This window comes from Rhineura floridana, chromosome 8 (genome assembly GCF_030035675.1).
Source record: "Rhineura floridana isolate rRhiFlo1 chromosome 8, rRhiFlo1.hap2, whole genome shotgun sequence".
NCBI classification, from domain to species: Eukaryota; Metazoa; Chordata; class Lepidosauria; order Squamata; family Rhineuridae; genus Rhineura; species Rhineura floridana.
The window spans coordinates 47,134,203-47,160,444 of NC_084487.1; the positions used below are offsets into that span (position 1 = coordinate 47,134,203).

Consider the following 26,242-nt stretch of genomic DNA (forward strand, 5'->3'; position numbering starts at 1 on the left):
TTGGCCAGTTGAAAGGGGGTGGGGGGGTGAAGAGTGCTGGGCTGTCTCTGTCTCTGATTGGCTGTTCGTCTCTGAGACTCTCCCTGATCTTCACAGTTTAGAGTTGTTTAGCAATATAGCTCCATGCACCTCTGGAACGGCTCTTGTGACTTCTCTTAAAACCGGTTCTTTGCACTCAGATACGCTCCCGTCAAACCCACGTGGCCCTTCCTTTGGAAGTAAAAGGGATTTCTCCTCCCACCCCAGAACGGGAAATGTCCAGCTGCCACAGACTAGGAGTTCCTTCTGCCATGGATTTTCCTGAAGTGCTGAAGTCTCTTCTGGAGTACTCTTTACCCTGGACGGAATCTCTGAAAGGTAAGATACACATACGCTCGTTTCGCCCTAAAGCCAGTTTAAGAAAGGAAGGGGTAATGGCATGAAAGTTACTAGCTTGGTCTCTTCTTTCCTTTCGAGTTCGGCTACTAGGGACGCGACTCCCGCCTGAAATCGTAGTCAAGAGGAAAGACACGTGCCGACAGCCATAGTTTCTAGTGCTGCTGAACTGTCTCTGTGTATGTGTGGGGTAGAGGAGGGGGACAAGAGACAGCGAAAGAAGCTGTCAAGTGTGTGTGAGCTGATGGACCGGTTTTGATCTCTCTATTCAAGTAAACACTGGCTGGAGCCGTTCTCCTTGGTGGACGCTGATACAAGTAACTCCTGGGATTGCTATCTATTTCATTCCTCAAGGTATTGGTCGGCTATGACATGACCACCACTGTGCTTCTGTTGAGACCAACGGAGATCATTTAAAGCTGTTCGCCGGTGTTCTGTGGTATTCTGTGTATGTTTCGGAGGCATAAATTGGAAGCCTTGGGGTTGCTTCTTGCCCCCACCCCCGCATATTTTATTTCCCCCTGTTCGAAGATATTGGAAAGAGGAAAGGACTCACCAGAGGAAAGAACTGATTACTTGAAGCAAAAATTGAGTCATCCTACAGTAGGATGTAGCAAGTGCTATGATGGGGCTTGGGGGGGGGATCCGTTTGTTGATGCTTTCTTTTTCCATTGTGTAGGCATCTTTTGTTTTGTTTTTAAAATTCACTCACTGTATTCCTGGGTGCTGGCCAGGTGTATACTAAATGCGGTGGTGTATACTCTAGATGTGCTCCTGGTTACTTCATACAAGCTGGTTGTAATTTCAGGGTCCCAAACATATGAGAGAATGCAGATTTATGTGGGGCAGTATAATAAATTGATGTAACAGAATAAAGTCTCCTGAAATATATTGTTCCCAGATTATGTCAATAGGAAAGAGTGATGATGGCAAAAGTTCAGTTGGGATGTGGTACCATAATGAAAAAGGGAGTAATGGAGAATACACATTCTTCATTGTTTGGGTCCCTCTTTCTTCTGTTATTTTCTTGTTAGTCTTCTACTTCTTCCTTTATGTGCGCAACAATCTACTTGTATAAAAAGGAGCCAGATGTCTGTTCTGTGACATTCCCCCTCCTAAACTCTTTGGTACTACTGTGAAAGAATATTGGCAATGGGAGTTTCTAGCTCAGGCAAAATAATTAGTACTCACTCAGAAGGAAAAAAATTGCAGACCAGACAGTAAAGAATCAAATAATAATTATTCTTACAGTTTGTTCCTTAATTTTGGTATTCAGTTCCAAAGAGCTGAAACGACCTAGCAGATTTTGGCCAACGTAAAGTGGAGCAGAGCAGAGGTGGTCAACCTGTAGCTCTCCAGATAATGTTAGATTCCTCTAACCCACCCCCATCATCCCCAACCAGCACGGCCGATTGTCAGAGATGCTGGGAGTTGTGGCCGAATAACATCTGGAGAGCTACAGGTAGTCCATCCCTGGTGTGGAAGAATGTATGAAGAAAAGGAAGGGATCTTTGAGGACAATAATTTACTGTCAGCTGGATGCTGTTTATCTTGGTCTTGGCTATTTTGAAGCTGGAGTCTTAGATTATGGTATCTTTGTGACTGTTTCAGGGGAACAGCTTTCAGTCTTTATTCACATCATTCCATGTAAATTAAACATAGTACCCTCACCCCCGTTATTATGCATTTGTCTCTAATGGGATGGTTAACTCTTCTTTTCTTTTTTTGCCAATGGCCTCTTTCACCCTTGGTCAACTGTCTGGGGGCTACATGCTAGCAGTAGGTGTGGCCATCCACACACTCGTATATACATGCACAGAACATATAGGCTCCCAGTTCCCTTCCTCAGTTGATCCATGCCAGTCAGCTGAGAAGGATATTAACACACCCTCTCCACTAATCAAATGATTGATGTGATGTTCTGGAAAGGAGTAATTTTCACCCCCACAAGGTTGCTCAGATTTACCTACCAGTGTGGTGTCTACTTTATTTATTTGTACTTCTGTCACCAAAATTGGTGGGGGCTTGGGAGGGACAGAAGAATTTGCATGGGGGGCTGGATCAGTTCACCAAGCTGGGAATTAATGACCCTTGCTCTATATTGTGTTTTTTTATGGTATTTTATGTTGTATTGTACTTGCATATTTTGTTATACACCATCTTGATATTTTATATGAGGAGGAGCTTATAAATATTTTTATAAACAAATAAGAAATGATTTCCCAATTGCCTGCATGGCACCATATTTTCTCCCTAATCATCCTAATAATCTAGCCAATCATCCTCTTACTTGTATTCTTTTTTGGATCAGAGCTGATCTTTCCTATATCCAATATAAAATGGAATATTCTGTCATAATTTTAATTGTGGAATAGTTATTAATCTCCCAGAATCCTCTGCTTTATTCTTTTACTGTTCATGAGTACTGCTAAAAGTTTAAGAGGACTGAAGCTGACAGACTGTAAGGAGCATCTGGTGGTTTAGTGTGCAGGATTTAATCTGCTTGGCCATGAGAATATCTAACTCCAGAGGAATCCTAAATAAAAGAGCCTAGAGTAAGTTGCCTCATCGCTAGCCCAGCAAAGCTACAAAGTCAGTTCCTATGCATTATGTTGTGTGGGTGGCAGCACTGAAAGCTTGCACAGTTCCTAATTAGTGTATATCAAGCCTGGCTATGTGCAGAACCATATGCCTGTACTGTGGCACAATATGAATCATCTGTGCACACAACATACATATAAAGTACATAATTTCCCCCAAAGAATCCTGCCAAATATAAGTTGTTAAGGGTGCTGGGACTTGTAACTCTGTAAGTGGTAAACTACAGGTCCCAGGATTATTTGCGGGAAATAATGTGCTTTTCATGTATGGTGGGTACACAGCCTTAGTTTGGAAACATTGACCCTATCAGTGATTCTGCTATGCCAAAAGGTGACTCACTTAGTGAACTGAGGCCTGATTTAAATAAGCTGTCAAGCAAGTAAGAACTTCCTTGTGAGGTATCCCATACACTTGGTGCTTAAACTAGGTTGGTGTGCCTTAAGGTGCGGTGTTAGCATGCTAGTGAACAGGTACCTCACTGGAGTGTTAGCACTGCATGCACAGCAGCTGAGGGGATGGCTAAAATGAGATGATGGATGTGGAATGCCTGCCACACAGGTACATTCTTTTTGCTCTGGGCATGTAAGAGGGCTACTTTCTGTTTCTGTGCATTACTGACCTCTACTGGATAAATGTTTTATGAATATTGACTAGTTGGTAAAGCTTCAAGTAAAAGTTTGGAGATAGATTGAGTCTGGGCAAATTGCCAAGGGGAGGATGCTGAAGAGAAGTGGTGGTCTGAGAAGTTTGCCAAATGGAATGTTCTTTACATTTGGGGCAGCCACTATAAAGTGCATTTGTTCCTTTGTTGTTGTTACAGTTTCATGACCTATTGTACCAAACAGGCTTCTGCTTGTTTCCTGCAGTTCCACTAGGACCCTTTACATTCATTGTCTTGTTTTTTTCCCTTTTATCTCTGTCCTAGGCCACATTCACATTGTATATTTATTCCACTATTATTCCATTTTAAACAGTCATGGTTTCCCCCAAAGAATTCTGGGAAGTGTAGTTTGTGAAGGATATTGAGAGTTGTTAGGAAAGCCATAGTGTCCTTCAAGGCTGGCAATCCCAGAGTTCTCTGGGGAAAAGGACTGACTGTTTAACTACTCTGGTAATTGTAGCTGTGTAAGGATAATAGGGGTCTCCTAGCAACTCTCAGCACCCTTCACAAACTACAGTTCCCAGGATTCTTTGGGGGAAACCATGACTGTTTAAAGTGGAATAATAGTGGAATAAATGTACAGTGTGAATGTGGTCCTACTGTTCCTTGTAAAGGAGCCTAGGGTGGCAAACAAACAGCGCATAAAACAAAAACATATTAGAAACTATTACAAGAGATGCAGACTGGGAAGATCTCTACTTAAAAGGCTTACTGAAAGAGGAAGGTCTTCAGTAAGTGCCAAACAGACAAGATATGGCATCTGTCTAATATTAATGAGAGGGAATTCCAAATGATAGGTGCCAGTGGATTACTGCAATGAGCTCTGTGTGGGGCTGTTGTTGAGATTGGTCTGAAAGCTGCAGCTGGCATAAAATGCTGCAGCTCGACTGCTTACTGTGGCAGGATATTGCCAACATGTTACGCACTGGTGGGGGAACTGCACTGGCTACCAATTAGTTACCAGGCTAAGTTCAAGGTGCCACAACATGAAAGGCCTAATTCCTATATTGTGCAGAAGAGGCCTCCTGATAAGATGGAATCTGCAAGAGGCCCTCGCCTACAGAGTGCAGTGATTGATTGGGTATATAAGGGGTGAGAAGATACTTCTACCAAGCTGTATAGAGCTTTATACACCAAAACCAGCACCTTGAACTTAGCCTGTCTAGAGGGCCCTTTAATATTCCTATAGAAGAACATTCTGAATTAAAATGTCAAGGGATTATTATTTACGTAGCATAATCAGTCTACATGGTACTTAGATTTTCACAGGCAAAAATAGATAATGTCCCTGTTCCCAATGAGCCTACAATCTTCAGTGGACAATGGGGAACGGAGAGGCAGAAGAGGGAGAGACAAAAGTAGTTAGTGGTGGGTATAGGAAATGAACTCAAAATGTGGTTACAGTTTGGAATAGCAATAAAGGAGTTCAGCCAAAGGCCTCACAGAAAAGGTGGACTTAAGAAGGAATTTGAAGAAAAAGAGATGGTCCTGTGTGATGTTCAGGGAGGAAGTTCTGCACCCCAGAGGGGGGCAGTATGGGAGAATGGGTGGTATCATGCTAGAGCAAGCGATATTGAGGATGCATATGATCTTCTATTCCATGGAATACCTAAACTCGTAATATTTGTAGTTCGGCTAAACTAGGAAAGCATGTGAGCAGATTTTATTTCTACTCAGATCATAGATTTTGCTTTTAAAAAAAAAAAACACTTGTCATGAGCCTCTGGGCAAGCTAGAAATTAAAGTGTGGCTTATGAACATTGGAAGTATATTTGTACAGTCTGGCTGCTTTACCTATGACTAGGGATGGGGTAGAAATTCAGTTCAACTTGCATTTAGAAGTGAACTTACTTAATTCATACAATATGCAAACCAAAATGCAGCTATTATCTGAAATTCTCACTTCTCTAAAATGTAATTCTCCAGACAAATAATTTGTACAAAACTGCATTTACTAGAAGAAAATGTGCATAAAAATGCATATAATGTGAAAATAACAGAGAGAAATACATTAGGGGAAAATTGTTTGCAAAAAATGGGTATATTAGGCAAGATTGCAAAAAAAAAAAAACCCACAACAAGCTATGCATACTAGCATTAAAATGCTGATGAATGCTCATAAGTTTTTTTTTTTTAAATGCAAGCTACTGGAAAAATGAGAAACTGAGAGGAATCAAAACTGACAGTTTCACCCATCTCTAACACAGATTCTGTATTTATTTAGATTTATAACCTTACTCGTCTTAGAAGGTTCAAGGTGGGGAATGTTTGTAACCTAGTGCAGTTAGTTCCCTACAGATGCTCAGAGCAGAGCTCTGTTGGGTCTTCAGGATATACCACAGAATGTACAAGTTCTCTCTGAGGGATGGCTGGTAGGAAACTGAAGCTATCTGTAAATAGAACATATGTATATTACAATAAGAATATTCACTTTGCATCTGCCCATTGGAAGGCAAGTGGCCTACAACCATAAAAATAAAGGCCACATAGTTGCTTTTTCTATATGGCTGTGCAATGCTTGCCCCCATCTGTTGGAAGCAGCAGGTGGTTTTGGATTGCACTCCCTGTCCTATAGTTTCTGAAAAGTCTCCAGGAAACATGTAGGGTCACATAAGGCTGCAATTGTATATTTCTTGGACTTGGAGTAAGTTCTACTGAGCTAAATTGGGCTTACTTCTGAGTAGACATGTATAGGATTGCTCTGTAAATTATTTTAAAGCCCATGTTCCTGCCAAATAGCACTTAAACCAGCTTGCAAAAAGCAAGTGCACATAATATAAAAACAAGTTAAAATAGAATACCACAGTTTAGAAAAATATATATTTAAACACTAGGTATACATTAAAATCAACATTATAGTCTAGACCTAGAAGTTTGGTGAAGAGAGGTTTGCTGGCCCAAGTGAATGGGCCTGTCACATCTTATTAGCGGGAGTTCCATAACACTAATGCTAGTGAAAAAACTCTGCTCTGCCTTAACAGGAGAGCAATGGCACCTAAATGCAAGATTTTAATTCCTAAAAGGACAGAGTGGAAGGCATTCCTACCTCTAGAAATTTAGGTCTGCAGACTTTTACACATGGTCTGACGTCTGAGATGAATTGTACTTGCACACTTGCTGCTAGTGTGCCTTCAAGACTGGTACATTTCAGAATTTGATTTCTGGATATGAATTTTTGTATTCCAGCGATACCTCAACTGAATCTAACTCTTTCATGCCGTGTCATCTCCTTATGTGAACTGAATTATTATGATAAGAATTATTCACTTCAAGGCTCATTTGGGTTTTAGAACCGCGGGCGCGCGCAGTATGAAAAGCAGTAGGCATCTCAGCTGGGCCGCCAACGCCTGGGGCGGTGAGGGGGTGGGGCCCCCATGCTAATGAAGCACTCACCCCTCCACTGCACGTGCCGGGTCTGTGTTAAGGGTTGTCTCTAGCGGCCACCCTGCTAAGCCGACTTGCCCAGCCCCGCCTTTCGGGTGGCATAACCAATCACAGGGCGTAGAATGTGTGGGTGGGGAAGATGGGCTCATGAATAATAAGTTATTGGGGCCCACGAAGAGACCACTCTCTGAAGGAGCGCATGCGCACTTTTGTATTGGGTGGCGGTGATTTCCACTCTCCGCTCGCTTTCCTGGGCGCCCCCTTAGCCACCTTCGTTTGTTGGTTCGCTCACCTCTGTGGACCCTGACGGGGGTCTCGGACTCCGCCAGTCGACCACTAAACGCGAATAGTATGTCCAGCAGTGCCGCGCACCAGGAAGCGGGAGCAGCAGCCGCAACGGGGACCGCGGGAGGCGCGCAACAAGAGCGGGGCCTGTCGGGCGCCTTCCCCATGGTGCTGAAGAAGCTGATGGAAAATCCGCCGCGGGACGCGCGCCTCGGTGAGGGTGGCGGCGGGACAGCCGGCGGCTCTAGCATTGACGGCCGCTGCGGAACGAGCGAGCCTGAGGGTTGGAGGGGAAAGAGGAGCGAAGGGAAGGCACGGCAGGTCGCGTCCATTTTGCCGGGCGCTGGCGCCCTGGTTTGTCCTTCGTCGTTTCTCCGAGGGGGGGGGGAAGCAGAGCGCGGCAGGTTCATTGCGTGCGATCCTGGTTGCTTATTTATTTAAGTGCCTTAGATGAGTAGTATTAGCGCGACCTATTTCAGTGCCGCAGGGCGATCCTGTGTACGCTTACCTGGGAGTAAGTCCCATTGGGCACAACGAGACTTCCTTCTGAGTAAACATATGTTGGATATCATTGCAAGAGTAGCTTTAGGAGCAAAATAGTGTTTCCTGCCATATTGGGGCCGATTTTATCTCCTTTTCCAGATACAACAGTTGTAGCTGCCAAACTACACATGAAAAGGACACGCACTCACACCCTTCCCTGCCCCCCCTTCCCAGTCCAGAGAAATACTCTGAAAACAGGTGGGGATTTCAGTAGAGCTTCAAGCGAATATCGTTTGTATATATTTAAGGTTGAACTGCAAGGGGAAAAGGCAGTGTAGTTCAGAAGTTGTTTGTTTTTGTTGTTTTTATGCTTCATAATAAACCGGAGATGGAGGTGCTCCTGATTAAAATAGTCATACATGGTGTGAAACGGCCCTTCCCAAGTGTTAAGCCTGGATACATATTTCTTCATCAGCATTCCATGATGGATGTGAATGAAAATCCTATTTTGTAGATGTGGCGGGAATGGAGATTTCATTCAGTGATTTGCTTCCAGTTTACCGTTTCCACAATCTCCCAGCTGAATCAGGATGGATGGTAGATTTTGTGTACTACCATTTAATTTCCCCCTTTTAAAAAATAGTTTGAAATAACAAGTCATATTTTTGCTCATGGTGGGTGACAAGAAAATTGGCAACAAACTGTTTGCTAACCTCAGTAGCAAATGTTAGCCTTCAGTTTTGGACATACAGCACTCAGCTTGGATAACTGAAGCCCTGGGTTTTTTTGTTTTTTGTTTTGGTTTTTTTGGCAAAGTTCCCTAGTTTTATGCAGTCTCCATCTCTGGAAGAAAGTTCCCTCCGTGTACAGAGGGCTGGAGTGCTGTAGATTTGATATCTCAAAATTAATGGCCACTTAAGGGTGTGATTTTGTTTGTTGCTTGAGGAATGCAATGTGGTTTGGTTAAGACTGTATGGGAATGTTGTTCTTTTCTCACTTGGGATACTTATTCTCCATATGGATGAAATAAGAACTGCATTTTTGGAAAGGCCTGTGATTCTTTGCTTTGATCTCTGAACTTCTATGGTTTATTACATTTTATTTATACTGTAAAGAAACAATATTATTATTATTATTTATTAAATTTATATTCTTCCCTTCCTCCCAGTAGGAGCCCAGGGCAGCAAACAAAAACACTAATATGTGGTGCTGAAATCCAACTAAGCAACAATGTTGGGAGCATTGGAAATTGCCTTACACTAAGAGGCCATTAGAGAGATCTAGCTGAGCTAGATGGACCAAACTGACTGTCAGCAACTCTCCCTGTGGTTTTAGACGGGTCTCTTCTAGACCTGACTGGAGATGCCAGGGATTGAACCTGGGACTTTCTGCATTCAAAGTAGATTGCTGTAGCACTGAGCTACAGCCTTTCCCTTATTCTTAACATTTGTTTTTTATGATTGATAGTTAATGTAGTAGAACATTTTACATCTATGTAGGTTTTCAAAGACGTACTGATTTTCTTTCCTCTTTTATTTGTGGTCAGTGAAAACAAGGAAAAGCACAAAAACAAGAACAATATATACATGCTATTGCAGGCTAAATAATATGTAGGGTAAAGTAAGTACAAACTATCTCCCCCGCCCCCTGAGCCAACAAGAAGTGCCCAGAAGGAGGAATGCATTACTAGTGAAGACTGTCCAGAGGATCCTGTGTTTATATATGATATTAAGGAAAACCACGGTATCTTACTTAATTATCTCTCTCACTGGCTAATTTTAATGTTATACGTTATGGCCATGCTACTGGGCACAGTTTCATAGAAAATATCCAAGGTGGGTTTTTTTGTCCTTTCCCCTCAGTTAGCTTACAGAATTAAACTGCTTGCTTTTATATTTACACAAGATCTGTAATCATAAAAACAAATTGGGGACACTTAATGCTCTGGGCAGATGTGTGTGTGCATGTGCCAACCTTTCTATAAATGAAGATAATTCCCCTGTCCCTGTTTTCTCCAGCGGAAGAAATGGAACTTCAACTTAAAGCATCCAGGGATCCCACCTTGTTGCTTAGAGGGGGTAAAGGAATTCAGACAGTTCTGAGCCTCTTCTTACTATCTTTTCAAACCTCTCCAAGTCTTCTGTAGCATGGTAGAAGTTTGAAAACAGCAAGGGGAGGTTCTTTCTTCACAGAAATGCATCTCTTGTTGTTTTTGCTCCCCCTTCTCCAATAACAATGTACATCAAAGCTTCCTCCTGCTGCAGGAAACTCTTGGGGGAAGTTTGAAAAAACAGCAAGAAGAGACTAAAGACTGATTTGATCCCCACTCCCACAACCCACAACCGGGCAAGTAACATGATCAGATCCCTGAATTCTTTAAGCAGATGTTGAATGTCTGTTGGAGAAGGCTGGGGGAGAGGAATTGCCTTAAGTTATAGAAAGATTGGCATACTCACCTCACCACTCAGAGCACTAAGCAGCCCCAAATATTTGTTTTTATTATTGCAATCTTGTGCAAATCTGTTCATGCGAGGAGCAAATGGAAGTAGGGTTGTGGCAATAGATACCACCCATTGAAATGTTGCCACATATGTGACAAACTGCCCCCCCCCAAAAAAAAAGATGCGCTAAGGAGCTTCTACATCAGCAGTGACTGGAGATCATAGAATCATAGAAGAGTAGACTTGGAAGGGATCAATAAGGCCATTGAGTCCAACCCCCTGCTCAATGCAGGAATCCAAATTAAAGCATAGGGTACCTGACAGGTGGCTGTCCAGCTGCCTCTTGAATGCCTCCATTGTTGGAGAGTCCACCACCTCCCTAGGTAATTGATTCCATTGTCTTATAGCTCTAACAGTTAGGAAGTTTTTCCTGATGTTCAGCCGAAATCTGACTTCCTGTAACTTGAGCCCATTATTCCATGTCCTACACTCTGGTTTGATCGGGAAGAGATCCTGGCCCTCCTCTGACAACCTTTCAAGTACCTGAAGAGTGCTATTGTATCTCCCATTGAGCTTCAAGACTGAGTGGAGATTTGAACCATGGTCTCCCAGGTCACAGTCCAACACCCTAACTATTACGCCACACTGATAATGATGGTGAAAAACCTCCGAGCATGAACAGCATTGAGTCCACAACAGACTGCCATGTGGAAGGATCTATATTCTTAGAAACCATTCCTCTGAAGTGTATCCTAGATCTATCTTCCAAAGCCTCACAATTTCTTGCCTGGCCACCACTAATAAAAATTGGATGAGATCCTTGTACAGAGCCTGTCTATGTATGCCATCAAACATTGAGAAAAGTTCCACCCCCTTTTATTGATTTTGGGCTACAATCCTATACCGTGTGTGTGTGTATGTACTGCCTTCAAGTCGATTCCGACTTATGGCGACCCTATGAATAGGGTTTTCATGAGGCTGAGAGGCAGTGACTGGCCCAAGGTCACCCAGTGAGCTTCATGGCTATGTGGGGATTTGAATCGTGGTCTCCCAGGTTGTAGTCCAACACCTTAACCACTACGCCAAACTGGCTGTCTATACAATGTGTAAACCATATTAAATTCATTAAGGCTTATTTCTGAGTAAACATGCTGCGGATTGCACCGTTAAATGTATGTTGATAATGTACAAATTTCTAAAAAGTAACATGACTGAAGTAGCAGAAATGTTAGAAGGTTTATCTTTCTGTGATTTGCTAATATTTATGTGACAATCATGTCTGCCACATCCTCACTGGTGACTAGCAGTAAACATATAAAAAAGAAATGTACATCTCCAAACATGCAGTGCACATGAGTCAGCCAGTTGTGGCTTCTTAGAGTGGGTTTACCATAGTACTGAAAAAAGACAAAGTAAACAGTTTACTTTGTGTTTTAGAGGTATCACTCAGAGTTGCTTGTAGTCCTCTTGAAAAGAGGTGTGGGGTGGAGCTTGATTTTGAACATGAAGTGTATAATTATATCCTAAAGGTACACACCAGCTTTCATTCTGATAGCTCACACTCCATGTCCGATATTCCATTTGCACATAATTGCTACCCTCACTTGAAAAGGGATATGGCAATTAAGCCAGATTTTCTTATCTTGAATGGTGCTATCTAGGCACTGGGTAGACTTAGAATTGCTTAGCTGCAGCATATGCCTTCAGATTGCATCTTGTTATTGTTTAGTGATTGAGCAATGTACATGTGTGAAACAGTCCTAATTGTTAAGCATAGTTCTCCATAATATTTAAAGCATCATTTTGTTTTATATTTAGATAAAGAGAAGAAGGAAAAACTTGAGGAAGATGAAGCAGCAGCTGCTAGTACAATGGCAGTCTCTGCCTCCCTTATGCCTCCTATCTGGGACAAAACAATTCCTTATGATGGGGAGTCTTTCCATCTGGAGTACATGGATCTTGATGAGTTTCTGTTGGAGAATGGAATCCCTTCCAGTCCTACTCGCCTGGATTTGAATCAGAACCCACTCTTGCCTGTGGCTGACCTGGAAGGAAAAGAACCTGCTAGTGCTTCTGCTGCTGCCTCCCCACCCTCATCATCTTCCACAGTGGTTTTCCAGCCATCAGAAACTACCACAAGTGAAGGTATGTGTAATGCTGATAGGGCAGGCCAGGAATGTCATACAAAATTTTGCTTGATGGGTTTGGGATAGTTTAGATCTCAAGACAACAGACATTGTTTGTGTGACTTGGGTTGCTTAAATATTTGGGCTCATTGCAATCAGCTGGAAGTAGAATTAAATTGGTGATTCCTCGTGGTACTTAATATATGGCTATGGTATCCAATAATGCCCATCTTCATGCCCAAGTTCCTACTACAATACTCGGTTCCTATTTGTTTAAGCAGTTATACACTACCATCATTGTACAGTAAAAAGGTCAGGGTAATGTACAGAACATATCAAAACAACTATATACAAAAAAAGTACATTAAAATAGAAAGCTATTCCAGAGGTCAGGTACCATACAAAAAAAGGCCTGCATTCTGGTTGCCACCAGAAGTACCTGCACAGGCGCAGAACAACCAGGAAGTCCTTATCTGCGGATCTCTCTGAACAGGCAGCCCTGTATGGGAGAAGGCACTTTCTCAAGTAACAATCCCAAATCGCTTAGGACTTTATACATCAGTAACAACACCTTGAAACAGGCCTGATAGCATTGCTTGTAAGCTTCCCACAGGCATTTGTTAGAAAAGAATGCTGAGTTAGATAGACCCCTGGTTGGACCATCAGTATGATCTTGCTTGTTGATTATGATCAACTACAGAGGCCCTTGCTGAGTGCATACCAGTATGGTCAATTAGACTGAGAGTATAAGGTGGTGGCCTTGTAGTTTTGGAATTCTCTTCCTATGGCACTACAAAAGGCCCCTTCTGCACAGGGTTTTAAACATGCCTTGAAGGAATGTTTTGTTCCAGCCTATATTTAACATTCTTTTTTGTGCTGATGATTCTTGAGACTTGATGTTTCCTTATGATTCTAGATTCCTATCATTTCATCATTCAAATGTATCTTGGTTGGATCTCCTTTAGCTGTACGCTGCCTAGTGAGAGCCATACCTTAAATGGCAGCATATCAATACTTCAAATAAATAAATAAAATCGACTGCCAGTGCAGTTCCCTGAGGGAAGGCGTAATATGCTCATAGTAGGCTGCCCCAGTCAGCAACCCAGTTGCCGAATTCTGCACCAGCTACTCTCCCCACTGCATCGCCCAAAATGGAACAACAATAATTAAGAACTACTTAAGGGGCAATTCATTTATACCCCATTCCCAATGAACAGGAAAGAGTTACAGGGAAGAAGATACAAGGAGGAACCCCCTAATTAAAGGAACAGTAGGCAGGCATGGCCTCAATATCTTGTTGCCAGTCCACACTGGACCATCTAGCAATTGTATGTCAATACTTTTTTCCACTTTTCCTTGTTGCAAGTCAAGTCTTGGGGTGGGGAGATAATGTAGTGTAACAGGTTGGCAACAATGCCATTTGGGATTCTCTGTCAATTGCAATTTCAGACTAAACAGCTACAATGGAAGCCATGGTGCTTCAAGTGAAGTATTCTTTCTCTTCTCCCCCCCCCCATGTTTTGAAGCTGCATGGCAGGTTATTGTTGCTTTTATCTGTCCCTTGTGTACTGCTTCTGTGTCATTGCTGTAAGAATCTAGTACAGAGGGTTTTGCTCTGTGCACTTAACTTCTTAATTGTTGTGTTATTCATATTAGCCACTGGGCTTCAGACCTAAAGATAAAGGAGGAAAAAATGTTATTTATTTATTTATTTTATTATACTTGTATACCGCCACATAGCCGAAGCTCTCTGGGCGGTTTACAGTAACTAAAACATTAAAACAAATACAATTTAAAACAGATCTTATAAAAACGATTTAAAACACAATTTAAAAATTTAAACAGTATAAAACACATGCTAAAAATGCCTGGGAGAAGAGGAAAGTCTTGACCTGGCGCCGAAAAGATAACAGTGTTTGCGCCAGGCGCACCTCATCAAATGGATCATTCCATAATTTGGGGGACACCACTGAGAAGGCCCTCTCCCTTGTTGCCATCCTCTAAGCTTCCGTTGGAGTAGGCACCCAGAGGAGGGCCTTTGATCTTGAACGTAGTGTACGGGTGGGTTGGTATCGGGAGAGGCGTTCCATCAGGTATTGTGGTCCCAAGCCGTGTAAGGCTTTGTAGGTCAAAACCAGCACCTTGAATCGAGCTTGGAAACATACAGGCAGCCAGTGCAAGTGGGCCAGAATCGGTTTTATATGTTCGGACCGTCTGGTCCCTGTTACCAATCTTTGATTGTTTCCATCTCTCCTTTCCTGTGGCTCATTTACAGCCAGGTGGTCTAAGAGCCCAGTAACAAGTTCTTTTCCTTCCTGTGGTTATCGTGATCCATCTTTCCAATTGCAAAGAATTTGTGCCCCTTGTTAAGTGGCATTGCTGTCTCTGTAGCTTTCTAATGCCAGACATAGACCTCTGATCAGATAGTTGTTTTGTTGTTGTTGTTTAGGTTCTCCACCATATTTCAGGAGCTTGTTCTTTAATTTTTACTTCTATTTTGGTTCATCTTCCCTTCCTCCTTTGACGGGGGTCATCCCCCCCCCCCCGGAAAAGCTGAACAGACTATACTGAGTCCTGTGGTTTATAGGATGCTAGTGGCTGATAATCCTCTTGGGGTATATACTGGCATATAAATTCATAGCTTTAGTTCTTACCTGGCCTGTTATATATCTATGGAGCCCATTAGCATGCCAGTAGCACCAACTCACATACTGCCTCTCAGAAAGTCACTTAAGACTGTCACTTAAGACAGTTTTCATGGACTGCTCCCGCTAGACATGCTGAAAATTCTGAAAATACTTCGGCATATCTGTGCCTTCTTTAAAGTAAACGTACACAAAAGTATTTTCAAGGTAACAACTTCTCATAATGGAAGTAACTTTTGGGTGCCCATCCATGAAAGAAAATAATGTGGGAACTAGTCCTCCATTACATTAATTGCATTTCAGAAGCCTTTGCACATGAACATACCCTAACACTGTGATGGAAGTGCAAGTCTCTTCGAAGAGTAAAGTGGGCTGTGCTTTCAAATAGAGTATGCTTTGTTACGAAGCCAATGTCAGTTTCTGCTTCTTGATGTGTATTTTTTGTGACAGATAGGTTAATAAATGGTTGCTAGGAGATGTATATGAAGCAAAAACTACTTCAGTGTGTGGGGCAGTTTTCCATTCAAGTAAGCACCACAGAGAAGGAATGTATCTTTATTTTGACTTTCAAAAAGCTGACTCTTGGCATGCCAGAATTCTACCTAACTTTGAAATCAAGTACTTTGCAGGACTGTATCTGTGTTGTGAGATTAAATTCTAGGACAAGTTTTTCAGAAAGTTTTGTTGAACTTTCACTGGAAAAAGAGTGCAGGTCAGGCAAGCCATCTCTATACAAGATAGGAAATACAGAGCCACTATCTGAAAAAGTGCAGAGTTCCAGTAATGATTGTCACAGCTAAACTTAAGAACATAAGAACATAAGAAGAGCCTGCTGGATCAGGCCAGTGGCCCATCTAGTCCAGCATCCTGTTCTCACAGTGGCCAACCAGGTGCCTGGGGGAAGCCCGCAAGCAGGACCCGAGTGCAAGAACACTCTCCCTTCCTGAGGCTTCCAGCAACTGGTTTTCAGAAGCATGCTGCCTCTGACTAGGGTGGCAGAGCACAGCCATCACGGCTAGTAGCCATTGATAGCCCTGACCTCCATGAATTTGTCTAATCTTCTTTTAAAGCCGTCCAAGCTGGTGGCCATTACTGCATCTTGTGGGAGCAAATTCCATAGTTTAACTATGCGCTGAGTAAAGAAGTACTTCCTTTTGTCTGTCCTGAATCTTCCAACATTCAGCTTCTTTGAATGTCCACGAGTTCTAGTATTATGAGAGAGGGAGAAGAACTTTTCTCTATCCACTTTCTCAATGCCATGCATAATTTTATACACTTCTATCATGTCTCCTCTGACCCGCCTTTTCTCTAAACTAAAAAGCCCCAAATGCTGCAACCTTTCCTCGTAAGGGAGTCGCTCCATCCCCTTGATCATTCTGGTTGCCCTCTTCTGAACCTTTTCCAACTCTAGAATATCCTTTTTGAGATGAGGCGACCAGAACTGTACACAGTATTCCAAATGCGGCCGCACCATAGATTTATACAATGGCATTATGATATCGGCTGTTTTATTTTCAATACCTTTCCTAATTATCGCTAGCATGGAATTTGCCTTTTTCACAGCTGCCGCACACTGGGTCGACATTTTCATCGTGCTGTCCACTACAACCCCGAGGTCTCTCTCCTGGTCGGTCACCGCCAGTTCAGACCCCATGAGCGTATATGTCAAATTCAGATTTTTTGCTCCAATATGCATAATTTTACACTTGTTTATATTGAATTGCATTTGCCATTTTTCCGCCCATTCACTCAGTTTGGAGAGGTCTTTTTGGAGCTCTTCGCAATCCCTTTTTGTTTTAACAACCCTGAACAATTTAATGTCGTCAGCAAACTTGGCCACTTCACTGCTCACTCCTAATTCTAGGTCATTAATGAACAAGTTGAAAAGTACAGGTCCCAATACTGATCCTTGAGGGACTCCACTTTCTACAGCCCTCCATTGGGAGAACTGTCCGTTTATTCCTACTCTCTGCTTTCTGCTTCTTAACCAATTCCTTATCCACAAGAGGACCTCTCCTCTTATTCCATGACTGCTAAGCTTCCTCAGAAGCCTTTGGTGAGGTACCTTGTCAAACACTTTTTGAAAGTCTAAGTACACTATGTCCACTGGATCACCTCTATCTATATGCTTGTTGACACTCTCAAAGAATTCTAATAGGTTACTGAGACAGGACTTTCCCTTGCAGAAGCCATGCTGGCTCTGCTTCAGCAAGGCTTGTTCTTCTATGTGCTTAGTTAATCTAGCTTTAATAATACTTTCTACCAGTTTTCCAGGGACAGAAGTTAAGCTAACTGGCCTGTAATTTCCGGGATCCCCTCTGGATCCCTTTTTGAAGATTGGTGTTACATTTGCCACTTTCCAGTCCTCAGGCACGGAGGAGGACCCGAGGGACAAGTTACATATTTTAGTTAGGAGATCAGCAATTTCACATTTGAGTTCTTTGAGAACTCTCGGGTGGATGCCATCCGGGCCCGGTGATTTGTCAGTTTTTATATTGTCCATTAAGCCTAGAACTTCCTCTCTCGTTACCACTATTTGTCTCAGTTCCTCAGAATCCCTTCCTGCAAATGTTAGTTCAGGTTCAGGGATCTGCCCTATATCTTCCACTGTGAAGACAGATGCAAAGAATTCATTTAGCTTCTCTGCAATCTCCTTATCGTTCTTTAGTACACCTTTGACTCCCTTATCATCCAAGGGTCCAATCGCCTCCCTAGATGGTCTCCTGCTTTGAATGTATTTATAGAATTTTTTGTTGTTGGTTTTTATGTTCTTAGCAATGTGCTCCTCAAATTCTTTTTTAGCATCCCTTATTGTCTTCTTGCATTTCTTTTGCCAGAGTTTGTGTTCTTTTTTATTTTCTTCATTCGGACAAGACTTCCATTTTCTGAAGGAAGACTTTTTGCCTCTAAGAGCTTCCTTGACTTTGCTCGTTAACCATGCTGGCATCTTCTTGGCCCTGGCGGTACCTTTTCTGATCTGCGGTATGCACTCCAGTTGAGCTTCTAATATAGTGTTTTTAAACAACTTCCAAGCATTTTCGAGTGATGTGGCCCTCTGGACTTTGTTTTTCAGCTTTCTTTTTACCAATCCCCTCATTTTTGTGAAGTTTCCTCTTTTGAAGTCAAATGTGACCGTGTTGGATTTTCTTGGCAATTGGCCAGTTACATGTATGTTTAATTTAATAGCACTGTGGTCACTGCTCCCAATCGGTTCAACAACACTTACATCTCGCACCAGGTCCCGGTCCCCACTGAGGATTAAGTCCAGGGTTGCCGTCCCTCTGCTCGGTTCCATGACCAACTGATCTAGGGAATAGTCATTTAGAATATCTAGAAACTTTGCTTCTTTGTCATGACTGGAACACATATGCAGCCAGTCTATGTCTGGGTAGTTGAAGTCACCCATTACTACCACATTTCCTAGTTTGGATGCTTCCTCAATTTCATATCTCATCTCAAGGTCTCCCTGAGCATTTTGATTAGGGGACCGATAGATCGTTCCCAGTATTAGGTCCCTCCTGGGGCATGGTATCACCACCCACAACGATTCTGTGGAGGAGTCTGCCTCTTTGGGGGTTTCGAGCTTGCTGGATTCAATGCCTTCTTTCACGTATAGAGTGACTCCGCCACCAATACGTCCTTCCCTGTCCTTCCGATATAGTTTATATCCAGGGATAACCGTATCCCACTGGTTTTCTCCATTCCACCAGGTCTCCGTTATGCTCACTATATCAATGCTCTCCTCTAAGACCAAGCACTCCAGTTCTCCCATCTTGGTTCGGAGGCTCCTAGCATTAGCGTACAGGCACTTGTAAGCAGTGTCTCTCTTCAAGTGTCTTTGGCACTTGTGGTTAGGCCTGTGGTAATTTTGCTCTTCTGAATTTATATCCTGTGCCCCTGCTCTCACAATGCCTACTTCTAGGCCTACCCCTTTTAACATTTCATCATTTCTTTGGTTTTTATCCCAAGGGGGGAGGTTTATTCCGAGCCAGACCTTTCTCAGCTCCTGTCGGGTTTCCCCCCTCAGTCAGTTTAAAAGCTGCTCTGCTACCTTTTTAATTTTAAGTGCCAGCAGTCTGGTTCCATTCTGGTTCAAGTGGAGCCCGTCCCTTTTGTACAGGCCCGGCTTGTCCCAAAATGTTCCCCAGTGCCTAACAAATCCAAACCCTTCCACCCGACACCATCGTCTCATCCATGCATTGAGACTGCGAAGCTGGGCCTGTCTGGCTGGTCCTGCGCGTGGAACCGGTAGCATTTCAGAGAAAGCCACCTTGGAGGTCCTGGCTTTCAGCATCCTACCTAGGAACCTAAATTTTGCTTCCAGGACCTCACGGCTGCATTTCCCCATGTCGTTGGTGCCAACGTGCACCACGAACACTGAGTCGTTCCCAGCACTGTCTACCAAACTATCTAAACGACGGGCGATATCCGCAACCTTCGCACCAGGCAGGCAAAACACCTTGCGGTCTACACGCCCATCACACACCCCACTGTCTATGTTCCTAATGATCGAATCACCCACTACAAGGATCCCTCTACCCCCTGGAGATATATCCTCGGCACGAGAGGATAGCTGCTCATCCCCCAAGGAATGGGTCCCTTCTAAGGGATCGTTTCCCTCTTCCTCAACTGGATGCTGTCCTTCCCTGAGACCATCGTTCTCCATGATAGCAGGAGAGCTATCATCGTTGGAGTGGGACACAGCTATAACGTCCCTGAAGGCCTCCTTCACACACCTCTCTGCCTCTCTCAGCATTTCCAGGTCAGCCACCTTGGCCTCAAGGAAATGAAGTCGTTCCCGGAGAGCCAGGAGCTCATTGCACCGAGAGCACACCCACGACTGCTGTCCAACAGGCAGATAGTCGTACATGCTGCAGGCTGTGCAAAACACTGGAAAGCCCCCACACGCCTGCTGGCTTCTTACCTGCATAGTTTTGTTTGAGGTTTATTACGTCAATAGGTTGGAGACTGTGGTTTAGTTGAGGTCAGGGAACAGAAGGGCAGAGTGGGGGGCCCTGGCCTCCTCGCCCTGCTGCCGAACTCGCTCTGCTGCTTAACTCGCCTTGACGCTTTGTCAGCTGGGGCCTTGACGCTTTGTCAGCTGGGGCCTTGACGCTTTGTCAGCTGGGGCTCCCTCTAGCATCCTTTCACAAGTCCACTGAGCTCTCTTTCTCCACACATCATTGTTCAGACAGGGAGGAACAGCAAAATGACAAAATAGAGCACCTTAATACCGGCACATCTGGCTGGCTGTGTTGGCAAACAAGGAAAAGAGGAAAAATCATTTTTCTAGAAATCGTGACCTTGTTAGCAGCTGTCATGTACAGGGTTAATCTTATTTGATACATGGAGAAGATTAAACTTGTTCCTGAAAGGAAGAATCTTTACACTCTTCCCATAGGTGTTATTGCATTCAAGCTGGTACACAAAGATTGTGGCAGGATACATGTGAAGATTGCAGACACTGGCTTCTGGGAATGACCCTATCCATGCCAGATTCAGAACACATTTTTAATGGATTGTTAATAGAATGTTCAGTGGGATTAACAGTCTCCTCCCCATCAGACGTGTGCACCCATACCTGTTTTTTTTTTGTATGGGACTTGCATATATAGTGACCTCCAACTGGGCTGAGGCAATCCTGGGGCTTGAACTTAGAAAAAGGGGCATACTTCTTTGCCTTAAATTGGATCTCTTCCCAGCTCTTTCTGCAAGTATTGGGGCTTCTGGATGGGTTGAAATGTATGTACTAACTCCTGTCACAACAGTACAGGGCTTAAGGCTCCTTAATAGAGATTTTTTTCTCCTCAGATTTCTCTTTCAAAATTACTCTGCTGTTCTGGTTCATATTCTTTTCTGCAAAGCCTTTGACAGAGCCCCTTAGTCTCTTGGTTACCCTCCTGTAACTAAGGTCAAGTGCATGTAATGAAAATAGCATATTCTTCCCTTGCCTTCATTTCCATTATGCCTAGAAATAGACCGTAAGTCCTTGGAATTAAGACCTGTCATTTCCCCCTTTGTAAAGTAGCTATACAGGGAGGATGCTAAATAAATATTGGTCATTGCAGCAATGTGCTGCTTTTGACCTTTTGATCCTTGTTACTATTTTCCTCATGCTGACTCACTTTTGCAATTTCTTCTTTCTCTGCCAGAATCCTCACCAGATAATGAGAGACTGACTCCCAGCCCTATTGATCCAGACTGTGTTGAAGTTGATGTGAATTTCAACCCTGATCCTGCTGATTTAGTGCTGTCCAGTGTACCTGGAGGTGAGCTCTTCAATCCTCGAAAGCACAGGTTTGCTGAAGAGGACCTAAAACCACAGCCCATGATTAAAAAAGCCAAGAAAGTCTTTGTTCCAGAAGATCAAAAGGTAACAGGCTGGTTTTTATCAGTGTTGGAATATGAGTTTAATTATAATGTCTGCATGCATTACTTTAGAATATATTATTGCTTAGATGGTAGTCAATAATCAAAAGGTTCTTAGGAGCTGGTTTGTTCACAACGCTGCTGTTCTGGTTCATAGTACTGGTATTTCCCACAGCTGACTCCTTTTGACCCATTGTGGAGGTGTTTTGGTTCAGATGTGAGAGCAACGTGTTATGGTGTGTGTATGAACGATATATATGTACACACGTGCACACTGTTTACAAAGTGTATATATATATTTGAAAGTCATCAGCATTTGGTCAAGCATACTTTGTTTCAGTTATGTCTAACAAAGCAAAATTGCATCCCACAAAAGCCTATTATATTCGTAAATCCAGCTGCTGAAGTGGATGGTAGCCATTGGAACTATTCTAAGATGTGTTCCGTCTGTTGACCAGGACTAATCAATCTAGCCACTGTTTCCTGGGCCAAATTTCTCAGTAATCTTCAAAGACAGCTGCGTATATGAGACACTGCCGTAGTTAACCTAGAAGTTACCAGAGCATGGTTAATGGTAGCCAGGAGGGATTGCAGCAAGTCACTATAGCCACAGCTGGTCATGAGAGGAAGTCGTATCATAGGCTGCTTATCTGGCTGCTTTTGATTATTCTGATTTTCCCCCCCAGGATGAAAGATATTGGACAAGGCGGAAGAAGAACAACGTGGCAGCGAAGCGATCTCGTGATGCTCGACGCTTGAAAGAGAACCAGATCACAATCAGAGCTGCCTTTCTGGAGAAGGAGAATACAGCCCTGAGGACCGAGGTGGCAGAGCTGCGAAAGGAAGTGGGAAAATGCAAGAACATTGTCTCTAAATATGAGAGCAGATATGGACCCTTGTAAGCAAACCCTTTCCCCTTATTTTGTCCCTTGGATCACTTGACTTTCTGTAGAGACTCTCAGAAATAATGTTTGTGGAACAGTTGTTCTATAACCCTAAACAAGATCTACTTCTGCTGACACAACTTGGTCAGGTGCTTTCTGATCTTTGTGTTGCAATATGCCAATTTTTAATATTTAAAAACAGAAACAATATAATATATCTTGAGAACATATTGTTGCTAATCAAATAACATTAATTTGACGAATTAAGGAATAAACTCATCTAGATTTCTAAACGGACAGGTTTTTACTTGCTATTCTGATGTTTGGAATGGAAGGGAAATAGTGCAAAAATATTTTCTTTGAAACAATGTGGAAGAAATCATGCTGGGAGGATTATGAAATAATTGCTTCCTTCCCCGAGTTATAAAGTACATACTAATCTTACACTTCAGATGATTCTAACAGTTGTCTCTTACTTTGAGAACAGATATGAATCTTTTTTCCAGTCTTGGACCTTTTAATACTATAGGGTCAAAAATAAGGATTAGACTGCAATCCTAACCATGTCTTCTCACAAGTAAGCCCTATTGAATTCAGTGGGGCTTGCTTCCAGGTAAATAGGGTTAGGACTGTGCATCTGTCCAAACCATACTGCTGTGGCTGCATTACTTCTGAAACTTATCATAAATACCCTTGCCTCTTGTAAAATGGAAGCATTTTCTATGAGCTAACTGACTTGCATTTTATTATTTTCATTTGAGACCATTTGTCTCTAAATCACTTGTATTAGTTTTTTTAACTAATATGAGTGACTGATGAAAGATTAATCAGATTTTCTTACGTTACAGGTTCATTTGATTGAAATCGATTCCTACACTTCATTCTTTAAAGTAATATTTTTTCTTAAAAAGTAACAAGTTATAGTATTTGTGACTTACGGTGTAAGGGTAATATGAGTAATGGAATAGCTTGCTTTGGAGCCATCAAAGTGATGCATCGCTACAGGTTTAGCTCTGATCTCTTGACCAGTATGGGCAGAGGCACATTACCTTGAAGTGAATTATTTAATATCATTATCTCTTGCATTGCCTTGCATCTGGTTTCACTGACAGCTGTATGTCTTGTGTCTCAAGCATGTTTTAGCTCTTTTCTTGAAAAGAACATAGCTGATAATATTCTCCTCCAGCTAAAGCAGCATATATATGTGTAATACTGGGGTCTTTCTCCAAGGCTGTTGGTTGCAAGGATAAGTAAGCATGTCAATGGTACAGAAGTAAATGGATACCTTCAATTTTATTGGAGCCAGTTTAGGTCTATAGAATGCACATGGTGAGTTGTTGGTTCAAAAGCCACCCCCACATACAAAATTCCCCATCATATGAGAGACTTAATGCATCAAGGAGAGAAGGAACCCTGAATGCTTGAGTTGGCTTTCAGGCATAATAAAGGTCAAGTCAGTGGTGTAAAAACCAACAGGATTGGGATGGATCAACAGTTAGAAAAGCTCTAACATGGCTCTTTAATAGAAATGGAAAACAGTCTAATTATGTGCAATTAAAATAAATTTCCTAGAATTGTTGTTCCCCTTCATGATACCCTTGACTCAGTGGAGTGACTTTACTGGAAGTGCTAGTTTAATGCTCCCCAAATAGCCTTGTTCCTTTATAAGGAGGAATTGGTGATATCCCTGGGAGCAAATGTAACAAGGTGCTGTCTTACAAATATATAGTCATAATCTTGCTTTGCTTTGTTTAAAGTGACTTATCCGATTCCGAGTGATGCAACTTTAAAGACTCTTAAAATCTCAAAGAAACTAAAAACTACACATGAAACCATCTGTCGTCAGAGTGAATAGTGAAAGATGTGAGGTATTCTACACAAACAACTGATGATGACCCTTCTTTCATGCAAGTACCTCATCTGAACTACCTAAGGGCTGAGAATGGTGAAAAGGTCAAGGTTCCTAATGCTACGCTTCTCTTTGTACTGCTGTTTTTCCTGTAACCACAACCTGCAGTACAGTTATTAACTCTTTTCAGTTACACTTGATGCTTGAGTTCAGTTTGAATAAGTAGTGGTGATCCTTTGAGGGCAGAAAGGGGCAAGTTTTAACTGAATATGACTTAAACTATAATTTAAGATTTCTCTCTGTTTTTTTATCTGTTCTGGGCTTTAGAATGGATATCAATATTGCAACTAAATTCTGTTAATCTATCATCTTGTACTATAGGAACAGAAACAGCATATGTGAAAAATAGACTAAAAAGAAATATGTTTTGGTGAAATATACAACCAATATATCAATTGAAATAGCAAGTACCCCAAGATGCACTATATCTTAAAAAAATGCTAGCAAGTTAGATGCACCTTATTTTCTCAGTTGATAAAAGTTCACAGTCAGTTTCTGAAATTAGCATTTTTTCTTAAGCTTGCTGACCTCTGATAATAGTGTTGTAAATTGTGATAGCAGGCCAATGCATTTTCACAATCTACTCTTTGTAATAATCCTTAGAAAACCCTATTTCTTTATTTTCATAAACATACTCATGTAATGTAATAAATAGTGGGGAGTGTGATAAAATTACAGGTGCAAAACTAGGGTGACTCAGTTATTTGCTCAGTTACTCACTTTATCTGCTCTGTTGCCTACCTTTCAGATGGAGGAAGATATGCCCAACATCTAGTTTTCTTTATCTTATTGAACAAATTATATGACATTCTTTGGAGTCTCCTGTCAGAATTGGGGTATCCTTCTTATTGCCCCAACTGCATAAAAACTTAATGCTGATTTTGACTTCTTCCACCTGGTCCTCTAAAGTATCAGAAATCAAATTAGCAACCTTTATGTTGTCTTCCCTGACTACTTTCTCTTAAAGATTTTTGGATTTCACTTGAGTGCCTAACAGTATGATGAACATTGGACTCAGAAATCTGAGACATCAGAGCACAGTCGCTTATCCTTCAAATACATGCTTATAAGGTAACAGAAACTGTTGCTAGGCCTTATAGATAGCAAAGTGGGTTATGGAAATGGGGAACTTCTAAACCCTAAATGTGATCTACATGAAATTTGTATCTTGTGTCAAAAATAGATATATGTGGATGTATTTTATTAACCATTACTCTTTTAATCAAGGATATTTGAGAAGCCTTTAGAGGTTAGGTGTCTCGCTCTTTGATATGCTTGAGGAACGGAGGAGTTATTGAGAGAAACATACTGCTCAGCAGACACATATTTCTAGAGGTTTAGCCAAATAGTTCCCAAACTGGGTAAAACCCACACCAATTTTTCATAGAAGCTTTATAACTGGATTTGCAGATTTCCAATTCAACAGCATAGCACACGCTCATGGCACATTTGGATGTTTGAGCAAGTCGCTTCTCTCATCTAGATTAGGCTCCCCACAGACAGGGAGAGCACGTGCATACACTTCACTTTTCCAAGCGATCTAAAAGTCAGATCCAGAAGAATTAATCTGAGCCTTGAAAAGAGCATAGAGCTGAAAGAGAAAGTGGGAAAGAGTGTTACTCTTCCAACTTTCTCCTTCAGCTTTACGTGCTTCTCATGAGAGAAGAAGGTAACTACCTATACCAGTTTATAACCTAAAGGGCATGAAGTGAGGTGGGGCTCAAAGCTTTTACAGAAACTATGGGAAGACCTCAAGGATACTGTTGCATCTTCAGGTGCCACATTGGACACTCTGGCATAGCGAAAGAGGCTTAAAGAGATCTCTTTCAGATTCAGAAGTTGAAACTGACAGGAAAGTCCCAACACAACTATACTGGTAGATTATCCTTTGAAAAACACTGATCTAGTTTGCTGTTTTCAAAGCATCATCCTAACAAAGTCAATAAATACCCTGCCCTACTTGAAAATAGATGTTCATTATTTCTAATTAATACATCAATATGCATACTGTTTAATAACATTGATTGTGGACTTTATAGAATAGTCTCTCAAATCTTGGACAAAATTGGTATAAAGACT

General features: G+C 42.1%; 1 protein-coding gene across 4 annotated transcripts; it reads left to right on the forward strand.

Moving 5' to 3' along the window:
• The first annotated feature begins 152 nt into the window (after positions 1-152).
• On the forward strand, positions 153-24,852 carry TEF (TEF transcription factor, PAR bZIP family member). Of its 4 annotated transcripts, none has more exons than XM_061639272.1 (5): positions 158-357; positions 12,049-12,375; positions 21,154-21,374; positions 22,057-22,268; positions 24,012-24,852. In XM_061639272.1, the coding sequence occupies exons 1-5, from the start codon at positions 255-257 to the stop codon at positions 24,031-24,033; spliced, it is 885 nt and encodes a 294-aa protein (XP_061495256.1). In that variant the 5' UTR covers positions 158-254; the 3' UTR covers positions 24,034-24,852. The 4 variants fall into 4 exon arrangements, with proteins under 4 accessions (XP_061495257.1, XP_061495256.1, XP_061495255.1 ...); XM_061639270.1 differs by lacking the exon at positions 158-357 and adding an exon at positions 7,186-7,520; XM_061639273.1 differs by lacking the exon at positions 24,012-24,852 and having other exon boundaries at positions 153-357; positions 22,057-22,272.
• Positions 24,853-26,242: the final 1,390 nt, after the last annotated feature.